Source organism: Dama dama, chromosome 3, assembly GCF_033118175.1.
Source record: "Dama dama isolate Ldn47 chromosome 3, ASM3311817v1, whole genome shotgun sequence".
Classification (NCBI taxonomy): domain Eukaryota; kingdom Metazoa; phylum Chordata; class Mammalia; order Artiodactyla; family Cervidae; genus Dama; species Dama dama.
The window spans coordinates 62,772,915-62,786,144 of NC_083683.1; the positions used below are offsets into that span (position 1 = coordinate 62,772,915).

Consider the following 13,230-nt stretch of genomic DNA (forward strand, 5'->3'; position numbering starts at 1 on the left):
ATGGAACAAGAGAAGGTTCCTAATTTTGATGTTGCCAAAGACTTCAGAGACTCATTCAGCTAAGATCGGAGAGTTCATCAATAGCAAAATTAGTATAACAATTTCTCAATTTCCAAGCCTCCTTTGGGGGGAATAAGTCAATGAACAGATATGTTTCCAGTCATGGATCATGATATACTTTGCAGCTAATAAGTCCTGTATTGAGTCAATGGGATGTGGATCGTTAGATGGAAAGGACAAAATTCGATGTTTAAGTATGGGCAAAACACCTCAGAAGATTAAGTATTTGTTTTATATGAGGCACTAAAAGGGTTTATTTTTAAAAGTATTTTTATTTGCTTTGTATACTTTAGGTCTTGGCGTCTTTCAGAATTTTTGAAAACCTCAGACTATATATTCTTGACTATGTCTGAAGGATACAATCAGTTTTCAAGAACACTACAATGCTGACATAATCAAAACTAGAGAAAGACTAAATAAAGATTATTTGGGGTCATGTTTTTTTTTGTCTTACTTTTTACATTAATTGGGAGAAAAAAATCACAATGACTGTCTCTTACCTGAGCAGGCTTCTTCTGAACAACTTGTTGTGGCTAAGAAAGAAAAAAAAAAAAAAAGAATTGTTATAATTTAAAAGGAAACACACACAATGAGAATAATTAAGCATATATGTTCTAAATATTGACACTTGTTTGCGGAGACGAAAGTTTCTTCAAATGGTTTCTTTCAGGTTAAAGGATGTTTAAAACAATTCCCAACTAAGGTCTGTAATACATAGCAGTTACATCAAAATAAACTTGCTATTCTATTCACTTTGTTTTAGCTAGCATATCACAAAACTTAGGAAGTGAAAGGGCTTAATTTGCTACAATTTTGTTTAAAAAAACTCAGCTTTATTGAGATATAATTTATATACCACAAAAGTCACCCACATGAAGTGTATACATCTAAGCTTTTTAGCATAGTCTGAAGGTAGTACAAGTCTCACCACTATCCAATTTTAGAAGATTTCACCTCTTCGGAAAGAAACCCATCCATTGTCACCCACTCCCATTCCGTCTTCCCCCTCTAGCCAACCTCCAGTCCCCAGTCAATTACTAACCTACTTTCTGTCTCTACATGTGTGTGTTCAGTCATGTCTGACTCTTTGCAACCCTACAGACTGTAGCCCATCAGGCTCTTCTGTCCATGGAATTTCCCGGGCAAGAATACTGGAGTAGGTTGCCATTTCCTTCTCCAAGGCATCTTCCTGACCCAGGGAAGGAACCTGCATCTCTGCATTGGCAGGCAGATTTGTTATCTTTACTACCACCTGTAACTTTGCCTATTCTGGACATGTCACGTAAACATACAGTCTTTTGTATCTTTTATAATCATAGAATATATGGTCTTCTTTCACTTAAAATGTTTCCTAGGATTATTCATGCTATAGCATGTATCAGTAATTCATTCTTTTTAATAATTTTATTTATTTACCTATCTTTTGGTGGTGTAGCATGTGGGATCTTAGTTCCCTGACCAGGGAGTGAACTGTGCCCCCTGCATTGGAAACATGGAGTCTTAACCACTGGTCCACAAGGGAAGCCCCAGTAATTCATTTCTTTTTATTGACAAATAATATTCCCTTGTATGGATATATTTTGTTTACACATCCATCAGTTCATGCACATCTGGGTTGTTTCCAACTTTTGGCTATCATGAATGATGCTACTATGAACATCCATGTATGAGTTTTCGGGTGTACAAGTTTTTATTTCGCTTAGGTATACAGCTAGGAGTGGCATTTCTTGGTCATAGAGGTTAACTGTTAAGCTTTTTAAAGAGCTGTCAGATAGTTTTCCAAAGCAGCCTCATCATTTTATAGTCTCATCAGCAATGTAGGAGGATTCCAATTGCTCCCCATACATGCTCACACTTGCTACCGTCTCTTTACATCCTGCTGGTGTGAAGGCAAATGTCATTGTGGTTCTGATTTGAATATTCCTAATGGCTGATAATGTTGACCATCTTTTCATGTGCCTTTTGGTCATTTGTATATCTTCTTTAGAGAAATGTCTATTCGAATCTTTAAAAACTGTATTTGTCTATTCATTATTGAGTTATAAGTTCTTTATATGTTCTGGATACAAGTTTCTTATCAGAATCTGATGTGCAATTTTTTTTCCCCCATTCTGTGGGTTCATTCGCTTTCTTGATGGTACCATTTGCAGAATATTTTGTCATATCTGTATCTGCAAATCTCTATCATGTCTATTTAATTCTGGATGTAGTGCAAAGTCCCCCTTTTTGAGTGAACTATCTGAGCAAACTGTTTTCTGTCCAGCCTGTTAGCTGTTCAATATTTAGCATATTAGAAAAACATTTAAGTTATTCTTTGTTGCTGTAAAAGGTGGATATGAAGCCCATTTTTCTTGGGGGTGCACCCTGGGGCAGGCAGGATCTTAGTTCTCTGACCAGGGATTGAACCTGTGCCCCCTGCATTGAGAACATGGGGTCTTAACCACTGGAGCACCAGGGAAGTCCCATGAAGCCGCAAATTTTTAATGAATTACTTCCAGTGCTCACTCTCATGTTTGAATATAAGCCTTATTTATTTATTCTATCTAGGCTTCCCAGGTGGTGCTAGTGGTAAAGAACCCGCCTGCCATTGTAGAAGACATAAGAGATGTGGGTTCCATCCCTGGGTCAGGAAGATCCCCTGGAGGAGGGCATGGCAACCCACTCCAGTGTTCTTGCTTGAAGAATCCCATGGATAGAGGAGCCTGGCAGGCTTCAGTCCACAGGGTCTCAAAGAGTAGGTCGCTTCACGACTGAAGCGACTTAGCATGCACACACACACATCACTGAGATTTGCAAATACAACTGAACCACCACCCAGATGTGGGCAATGACACGCTTCTGTGGTACAAATGAAAGAAAGAAACTTGCTACATTTCTCCCAGATAACAGAAGTTAAGGTAAGTTCACTCTTATCGTGAAGGGGTAGAACTTCTATTAATTTTCCTTCCTTTTAGTGATGGTGTCATGTCTTACTGCTGCTGTAGTAGATGTGTTTTATTAAAAAAAAAAAAAGAAAATCAGAGCTTTTAATTTTGTAGATGAACAAGATAAACACAAAAGAAAGGCAAAATACTTTTGTTTACTGGAAAAAAAAAAAAAAAACCCAAAAGTTCTTCCCTCTGACTTTAAATCACAGTAGAGATGACATCATAAAAGCCCAGGTTCTGAGATGATGTGTTCTCCAGGTGGAATCCAACCGAGAATGATTAGGACTTCTTTGCCTCTTAGGATTCAAGAATACTCTCTGAGCGCTCAGAGAGTATTCATTTCAAAAGAGTCGTTTGTGAGAACAGACCACTTTTCTTCCTCCCCCTTTTTTTCCCTGCCGATTACACCTGTACACTGCTTACTCCCAGATCGTTTCAAATCCCCACACATTCTTGCAGGCTGACCGGTTCCTCCTGCTCAGAAGTCCCCCTCCCTTCTTGGCTGAGGAGCCCGCATTCATGTGACTCCTGCACACTGCGGGGCTCAATGAAATCCTCTGAAAGGGCTGCCAGCTCGCCCAATTTTCCATGAATTAGGTCCTGACACTTCAATGAGGGGAAAGACAATGTCTGAAACCCTGCCAGCCCTGGCTCCCGGCCTAGTCCGTGTCACAGAACTTCTTCCAGCTGCCCTTCCACACAGCACTTCATACTTTTCAGACCACCAAACAAACAGACCCTTGAGGACTTTCAATGCTGGTTGGGGCCGTGGCTGCCGGGATGTCTGCCTAGCCTCTGGCACCCAATGGCTCCAGACTGTGCCGCCGCCGCCGTTTTCCGTTGTTGTTATTTTGTTTTGTTTTTTATTTTTATGAATGGCTTTGGGAAGAAAATGCAGACGGAAGCACAATACTACAGCCATTCATAAAAAGTGAGAGGAAACAAACTGCTGTCTGAAAATCTTCGGGGACACCAAACTGCAAATCTCTTATCTTCCTTGGGGCACCTACTAACTTAAATACCTAGAAGCCAGGTGCCCCGTAGGGCTCTTGTCATTGAAACCACAGTCGACCACTATATTTTAATAAAAACTGACTAATATCAACTGTGCAGATGGACCTGGAATGTGGTTGGCAGTATATTTCCCTGCACCTTAAGAAGTGAGTCATATTTTGCACGTGCATTTCCTGTATAGAAGCTAAAATCTATTTTAAAAATCAGTATCATTGTGACTGGAAGGACTCAGGACTTGTTATTTTCATTCACTCAGAGGGAAACTAAGGCAGAGGGAATTTAATTAACTCCCCTGAGATCATCTTCTAAAACTACAACAACCGGGGTTTCCTAATTCTCTTAATCCCCTATATAATGCTCTGAGGAAACCTGTTCTCAACCTTTTCTTTAAAAAAAACAAAAGTTGAATCTGATTCAGCCCCGGAGGAGAAGCTATTATTTCATGACTTTGGTTCCCACCTCCAGATTCACTCTGCTCTTGGGGATCTCTCGGGATTCCACACGCCACCACAGCCAGGAAGGCCCCGGGTTTTGTCAGCAGGGCCAGCTCTGACTCTCCTAGCCTACTGATGGGGAGTGAACCTGGGGGGAGGACTCAGTCCCACAAGGTCAGCTGCTCCCCCTCCCCACTTGGAGATTCTTCTATCATTACCTACTGTGGAGGGTCCGAGCACATCTCTCTTATAGGGGGGTGCTATTGAACAGATAGCAAAGCCCTCCAAGTTGCTGATTTAGACAGTTCTGATGGTTCCACTTTAGTTAAGTCTGTCCATGTGGGGAAGTTTGCAGTTTAGGTGCTCTGCAGACGTGGCATGTCAACCGTGCCTTGCACTGAGATTCTGAGTTCCTTATAAGACGTTACACCTATCAAATAGCTTGTAATGAAAGTCTCTCATTCCACAGTGGCATTTTAACTTCTGAAATACAATTGGTGGAAGAGAGCTTCCTCCCAGAACAAAAGAATATCAACAACAAAGGACTCTGAAGAAATGCTTTGAATTAAGTTAATGTTAAATAAAACTGTGAAGACAATTAAAAAACCCATCGATTGAATGAATCATAAAAAGATTAAGAAGGGCCTTCTCTAATCATGGGGACGTCAATATGCAGCTTTCTGCAGGTTAAACCTTACATCGGACTAGCGCAGCCAGATTGAAAGTACAACCTTTAAGCAAATAAATACTACTGTTAAAGTCTGTAAATAGCTTAGGAGACAGCATACTAAACTAGATTGTGCAAAGAATGTGAAAAAGGAAAGAACCTATTTTTGGATTTCTGAGATCATACAGCAAACCAGTATTTCTCCAAATGAAAGGGGAAATAAGATTGAATTCTTAATGTCCACAGAGTATTTTGGCTTTTAACATTTTGTAAAAAGACACTGGTATAGGAAATTTATTTCAGCATAATTAAGGGGCTCCCCGGTCCTCCTGAGAATCCAGCCTATGGTTCCAGGGAGTCTAGGTATTTTAAAACTGATGCCTAGGCTGCTAAGCCACCCCTTCTAGTAGGTATTGAAAGAAAATCCTTCATAATAAAGAACCTGAACATTAGTAGTTTACTTCAATACTAACCTAAACATTAAATGAAAAGAAGCTTGAATTGGGCTTAACATCTTGAGGTTAATGAGGTACAATGTTTAGTAAAGTAAGGATGATTATTATGCAAAGGGTTTTAAGTTGACCTTTGGAAGAAAACAGTCCTTTACTGGATCTCCGTGCAATGGGTCTTTTGGTTTTATGTAAGTAGCAAATTTTTAATCTGATTATATTCTTTGTTTTATTGCCAGCTAGCAATACATGGTTTTGCCCACTGGCTTTTAAAATCATTAGACCATTGTTCAGTTAAGAGGTACCTCTGTTCCCTAGCACATACTCTTTTTTTTTCATGTTGACCCTTCTTTCATTCTCATAGCAGTACAGGGCAAGACAGATCCATCCCCTAACTGTTTATTATGGGATTTTTAAATTTTAAAGAATTTAAAAATCTTTTACAAGAATTTTAAAATCCTCATTTCTTTTGTGAGATGTGAATGGCCCCTAAAATATTAACTCTTATTTCTAAATGAAAGTTACATTTTAGGGGCCTTTCACATCTCACAAAATAACAGCTTACAGGATAAGCTCAGTTATTTAAAATTTTTAATTAAATATGGTATCCCGCTAAAAAAGATGTTTGTTTTTAAACTTCCCAAAGAGTCCTTTATGGCTTAATTGAAATAGAGGCGCTTATGATTATGTTTGTAACCACACAAGTGCAATCAGATTTGTCTTCTGCCTGAGGTGACTTCTTCTTGTTGTTTCGTCACTAAGAAGTCCGATTCTTTTGAGACCCTAAGGACTGTAACCTCCACCCCAACACCCCACCCCCTGCCCAGCTCCTCTGTCCATGGGATTTCTCAGGCAAAAGTACTGGAGTGAGCTGCCATTTCCTTCTCCAGGGGGTCTTCATGACCCAAGGATCAAACCTGTGTCTTCTGCATTGGCAGGTGTGTTCTTTACCAATGAACTGCCAGGGAAGCCCATGGTGGCTTCTAATTCAATTTAAAAATGAATGGTCAGGACTTCCCTGGTGGTCCAGTGGTTAAGATTCTGTACTTTCATTGTAGGCGGCATGGGCTCAATCTCTGGTCCGGGAACTAATATTCTGTATGGCACTGCCAAAAATAGATAAGTAAATAAAAACAAATTTAAAAATGAATGGTCAACTCTCAGTGACATCACTATAGGGAAGTTGAGTTCAGAGTATTCTCTAACACCAAGTGGTCAAAAAGTTATTTGATTTACCTAAGGAATCACCTCGGGCTTCCCTGGTGGCTCAGACCATAAGGAATCTGCCTGCAATGTGGGAGACCTGGGTTTGATCCCTGGGTTGGGAAGATCCCCTGGAGGAGGACATGGCAACCTATTCCTGTATTCTTGCCTGGAGAATCCCCATGGACAGAGTAGCTTGGTGAGCTACAGCCCATGGGGTCGCAGAGTCAGACATAGCAGAGAGACTAAGCACTCGAGGAATGTTTCTGTTAATTAGATAGGACGATGTGTCTGAAGTTTGAAGAATTTCAGATCAAATGTTGGTTCAACAATGTGAGGATGAAACTTAGCTGTAGCTATACAAATCCCTTGCCTAATGAATGCGTTAGTCGCTCAGTTGTGTCCAACACTTTGAGACCCAATGGAACCTACCAGGCTCCTCTGTTCATGGAATTCTCCAGGCAAGAATACTGGAGTGGGTTGCCATTCCCTTCTCCAGGGGATCTTCCCGACCCAGGCAGGGATCGAACCTTGGCCTAACTGCATTGCAGGTAGATTCTTTACCATCTGAACCACCAGGGAAGTCCTGCCTATTGCATATACCACTCTTATTGGTTTGAGAGTCTTTCTATATTGACAGCTTCTTCAAGCTGAGAAGGATCCTGCCTCCTAGTGGTGGGAGGCCTTCGTAAAGGAGAATATATCCACCATAATTAAGTAGTTAATGTCAATTTTTCTTCAGCTCAGAAAAAGCCTAGGTTGGATCACAACTTCTATGTCTTGTCCCTCCCGTGTGCACTCAGAGATGACGGTGCAATGTGTATACACATGTAGCCCCGAGTGGTTACAATTTGACAGTAACATCTGGCCCTTAGAACGTAAAGGAGATTTTGTAGTTCTCTGTACAAAGTCTCCTAACAAGTGATAAATCTATGTGGAGTTTTGGCAAAATCTCTGGAATTTTTGCTTGGTATCGGGGGGAAGGGGAGGTGTTCTTTATTTTCCACTCTACTTGGCTTTACTCTTGAACTTAATGCAAAAGACAAAAGTAAGCATCATTTCAAAAGTATTTATTGGATTATTATAGCAAAGTGCCCTCACTGCAGCTGGCCTTGTTTAATCTGTTCAAGGATGAGAACAGTCACAATCTGCTCTAGTTCGTGTTTATTAACATCAGCCTGTGTGTGTATGGCAGTGAGCCACCGCAGTTCTCATGAACACAGATTTGGGAGCTAATACTGTGGAGTTTTAGGTACCTTTCTGACTTCTGGTACCTTTCTGGTACCTTCAGAATGGAGGAGAAAGATCAATGAGGAATTCTTTAAAAACCTCAGTGTCCTGATTAGTTGTAAAAGCCAACCTTTTACAATTTGACCTGATGAAGTTATTCACTGGCTTATCAAATTTGAATTGATACATGATAAAGTATACATCAGATGGGGACTGGGTATACAAAATGAATAAGAAATGTTTCCTAGTCTCAAGAATCCTAGTGTCTAACTGGGAGACAAATGAGGAAATAGATATTAAAGAGGATAAAGTGCATTTAGATTAATTTTCTCCTATGTTCAATGCAATCAAACATAGAGAAGCATGTTCATCAAATTACAAAAAAGGATAATTATAAGAAAGAAGAGCTATTTTCCCTTCTAATGGGGAACATGAGAAAGCAGAGGTAAGTTCACTGAAGAAAAGAAAACACAAGAAATTTGAAGACTTGATGTAGAGTTAAAATATCATTCATCTCTATCACAAAAAATACAGATAGAAGCACAGTGTTTTCTTTGGTTTCAGTTTGTAAAGTTAAAGATTAGAATTAAGTTTAAAAAAATCAGAAAACAAAACAAAATGCAGCAATGGTGGGAGTGTTGTTAAAATTATGGCTAATTTTTAAATGATACTTTGGTATGCTCCTGAGTTGCAGCATTTAACAAGCATTGTTATCTTAGAGAAGATGGCTGCACTTTGGGGATATAAAGCATTCTGAAGTAGACAGTTACACACAGGTGGGGTAAAGGAATACATCGTCTCGAGAGTCAACTTTTCATTTCAATTTTTATAATTCTCCAAGATTTGGGGGGAAGAATCCATCCTTACGCAAAGGAGCTGAGTAAAAACTGCAAGGTTAGTGTTGCTTCACGGAAAAAGAATTACTCTTGTTTCAGACCTATTTCCTCATCACACAATATTTTTAGACAGAAACACTATGTATTTTTTAAAGATGCAAATTATTTATTTATTCTCTTTACATATTTCTTTTTTTCTCTCTATAACCATTCACAAAGCTAGTTCACTTTGCAAAGGCACACATGGCAAGCAGCACCAAAGGAAAATGAGTAAATATGTGAAACATTATGCTGTTGGGTTTTGACAAATCAAACACATGTGCATAGATGCTATGGACTAAATTCAAACTTTAGTTAATGTCAACTTTAGCCTGACAGTTCAAGACTAATGTTCAATAATGGATAACGCAGACATCTATGAGATAATGGAAATTAAATTGTGTACTATAGGATTGTGTTGTGTGTTTGTGTTAGTTGCTCAGTCATGTCTGACTCCTTGTGAGGAGGTGATCAATAATCAATACTCCAAATCTGTTGGAGACATACTTGAAAGTCTACTTGAGACACAACGTCTTCTTAACATCTGACAGATTATTCAGAGTGATTATGTGAAATTGGATTTGGACTTGCTGAACTAGAGACACAATTTTTTATATCCCATGTAATACCTTTTCTTGTGTGTTTGTCCATGTGCATAAGATAGAGATCATGTGACTTTTAAGTAGTTCTAATTACTTTTATTTTAATGAGAGAGGTTTAGAATCAATACTCAGAAACCTTCTTTGATACTGAGAAGATCTGTTGGGGTTGTAGGATAAACCATTTTAAAGTGGTTTATTTACCACTACTATATATAAAATAGGTTACTAACAAGGACCTACTGTGTAGCACAGGGAACCCTTCTCAAAATTCTGTAATGACCTATATGGGAAAAGAATCTAAAACCATTGGATATATGTCTATGCATAACTGATTCACTTTGCTCTACAGCAGAAACTGACATCACTGTAAATCAACCATATTCCAATAAAATTAAAAAAAAAATGGTTTTACAAAATGATTTGAGGAGCCAGCATTTCCCAGCAGCTCTACTAGTTACACATGGAAACCGAATTTAAAAAGCTGAATCATGATTTTAGGCATTTCCTTTCCTTAAGGAAAGAGTCAGTAAATTTATTTGTAATCTCTTATGCTCTCAAGGACTACAAAGGGATAGTTTATGGGTTGAGAGCTCTACGATACTTAACTGAGTCATCTCTCTCCTAGAACCCTAATTTAGCAGTATTTTCTTGGCATTAGCCTAGGGCTGACTTTAGCAGTTGAGTTGTTTTCCTTGGAGGAAGTTTAATATTCAATCCGAGAAATGTTAACTATTCCCGAACATTAGCTTAAATCCTTTAACGTTTTAAGCAGTTGTAGAAGTGAGTTCTCTTTCTTTCACATTCTCACACTTCCAGAGTGTACCCAGCACACCCGTCTTTCCAGAGAATACCTGCTTCCTGGATGCTCCCTGGAGGTTTTCTCTGGATTAATGTCCCTTTCTTCAGAATCCGTAAATTAAAATGTCTCCCTTCCTTCTTCAGAAAAACCTCACATTTCATTGGGCTTGTCTCCAAAGTCTCTATTTAAAACTTAAGGGAGTCTCAGTCAACCAACCCCCTAAACTACCTAACTCAGCTCAACTGCTCTACAACGGATGACCCTAGCATCGCTATATTGTCATCCTAAAAACTATGTATTTGTTTTGACCGTTGCAGAAATGTCTCTCTGAACTTTGTTTCATGATCATACCCGCTGAATCAAACTTTCTTTCATTACAATTCAGGGTAAGGTGATATGACGCTGCACTTTCTATTTCGATTGATCATAGAGGAACAATAACAAAAATAATACATTTTACAAAGTGATCTGATGTGTACTGTCTGATTTACTCCACAACAGCCATCTGCGGAAAAGTACCACTGTTCAGATTTATACATGAGGAAGCAGAACCCTAAAGACACTCAGGGACTTAGAAGGGCCAGTACATAATGAGGCCACAACTGGAACGCAGGCCACGTGGTTCCAGATCTTTTGCTCCTTCTATCATCCCACGCTGCTGCAGCAATCTGCTTATTCTGTGCTTTTCTTATTAAAAATCAGTGCTATAAGCAACCATCATCCATAAAAACAGCATACGTTTAAAAAGATCATAAAGATCTAGCTTTCTGGGGCTATGCCTTCACTGAGAAGAAAAATGATCAAATAAGAGGAAAAACTGAATTTTAATGTAACAATATTAAAAGATCTTAGTTCAACTGAATGCTTCTAATGTTCTTAAAGGAGAAGTCAGTATCAGAAAACCACTTTCAGTAGTTCTGAAAAGTTTTGTCAAAAGTCTCAAGATATTTTAGAAATATAAATAGCAGCTTGTTTCTCACTAGATTTCTATAAAAGTTGAAATCCTGCCCTGCTATTCATATATATATATGTGTATATAACTATATATACCTACACACACATACACACACAAATATATATATATACACTTTCCTTAATCCTTTTATTTCCTTTATTCTCTTTGAAAAGTTCATGGAAAAAAATTCAGGCAGAATTGTGAAAGCTAAGATTTTTTGTGATAAATGCTAATAAATTACTTTTGCTTTCTTCCCCCCTGTTTATTACATGCTCTATTATGTGATGGTGTTAAAAACATTAGCTATAAATTCCATGGTGTCTACGATATAGGAAATAATAGACACAGTTCCTATCCCTATGGTGTTAACAATTTCATGTATTATTGTCTGTAAGCAAAACGTGAGGAAGAATAAAGATGCCTGCTTCTCATCAGATGCCATACTGGTCCTTCCATCCAGCTGCTCATCTACATCATCAGACAGCTCTCCTCATTCCTTGTGGCTTTCTTTCTCTTTTTAATATTTACATTTATTTATTTTTAATTGCAGTATAATTGCTTTCAATATTGTGTTTCTGCCATACAGCAACACGAATCAGCCATAGCTATATGTATGTCCCTTCTCTCTCGAACCTCCTTCCTGTGGCTTTCTGCTCAAGGAATCCCCCTTTAATCCCCTGTATGTATGGTCTCTGCATTCACTGGCGGGTGCTTTTGTGCATGTGTTCATTTCTTTGGAATGTGACCACCCGTGACACGTATTTTTTACCCATGATATATGTAAATACACATCGCCATACAGAAGAAGTCATTTTAAACACTCCATTTAAAGCCACATATAGATGTATAATATTTATATATATTTACATTAAGGTACAATTACTAGTCAAAGCTATGATGACCCGCCATGCTCCAACCTCAGAGATGTGTATCTGCAAACGCTAAGCAGATCACGCCACCAATGGAAAATTCCCAGGGAAATTGCCCACCCACCTGACTCAGCTCCTAGCATACTTCTTGTCTTCTGCATGGAGTAAACCTTCAAAAAAGGTTTTTGACTGATTTCTATGCCTTCTCATTGCCTGGAGAAGGTCCTCCTCCTCTTCTAACTTCTCTTCCTCAGGTGGTGGTGATAACCTTTCATAGATCTCATAGAAGAATGCTAGAGAAATGCAGATTCCTGACTCCACTCCTAGATTCAGGACGGATTTAGTAACCTGTTTCATAAATAAGCAACATGGTCTTCTGGCTGGTACTCTGAGAAATATCGTCATAGGAAAACAATGGTTAAACTACAATGCTTCCCTCCAACAAGGCTCCTACAAGGTAGTTGACATGAGAGAGGTTTATTTTCACGGATCCAAGAAAAAAGAGGAGAGGGACATGGATATGTTTTTAGAAACATGAAAAGACACATTAAATATGACTTTATACCCCTGTAGATCAGCATATGTGGGGAAGGGTAACAAAAGCTTTTTAAACAATCTATAAAAATGCAGATAATGAATTCTGATGAACCTCAAGTATCCTGCCTGGCAAAGAAAATTCTTCTTGTATGCTCTTGAATACAATAGGGGATTTAACCTGCTGAATTACTCAACTGTCTTTTTAAGGATTAAAAGGAATTTTTTCTTTTGAGAAGCACCAGTTTTAAAGTCTTTATTAAATTTGTTGCAATATTTCTTCTGCTTTTACATTTTGCTATTTTGGCCCTGAGGCCTGGGGGATCATAGCTCCTCCACCAGGGATTGAACCCGTGTCCCCTGCCTTGGAAGGTGAAGGCTTAACCACTGGACCACCAGGGAAGTCCCAAGGATGTTATGATGATGAACAGAAAGCCTGGAGATGATGCCTCTTCAGAACTGGTTGATTTAGCAGGTTAAATTCAGTTGGTAAAATCCTTGGGTCATCAAGTTCTTTCTAGCCTTCTGCTCTGCCACCTTATATTTGTTCTCAGTGTATCTCCCCCAGAGTTACAAGACCAGTATGACTGTTCCTGTTGGCACTTTCAGGAA

General features: G+C 38.9%; 1 protein-coding gene across 1 annotated transcript in view; it reads right to left on the bottom strand.

Annotated features, from left to right (window-relative positions):
* The window catches only part of HMGA2 (high mobility group AT-hook 2), a 145,291-nt gene that overhangs the window by 15,732 nt on the left and 116,329 nt on the right, over positions 1–13,230 (bottom strand). The window contains exon 4 of the mRNA XM_061130672.1: positions 561–593. Within this exon, the coding sequence (XP_060986655.1) occupies positions 561–593 (33 nt within the window). The remainder of the gene's footprint in view (positions 1–560; positions 594–13,230) is intronic.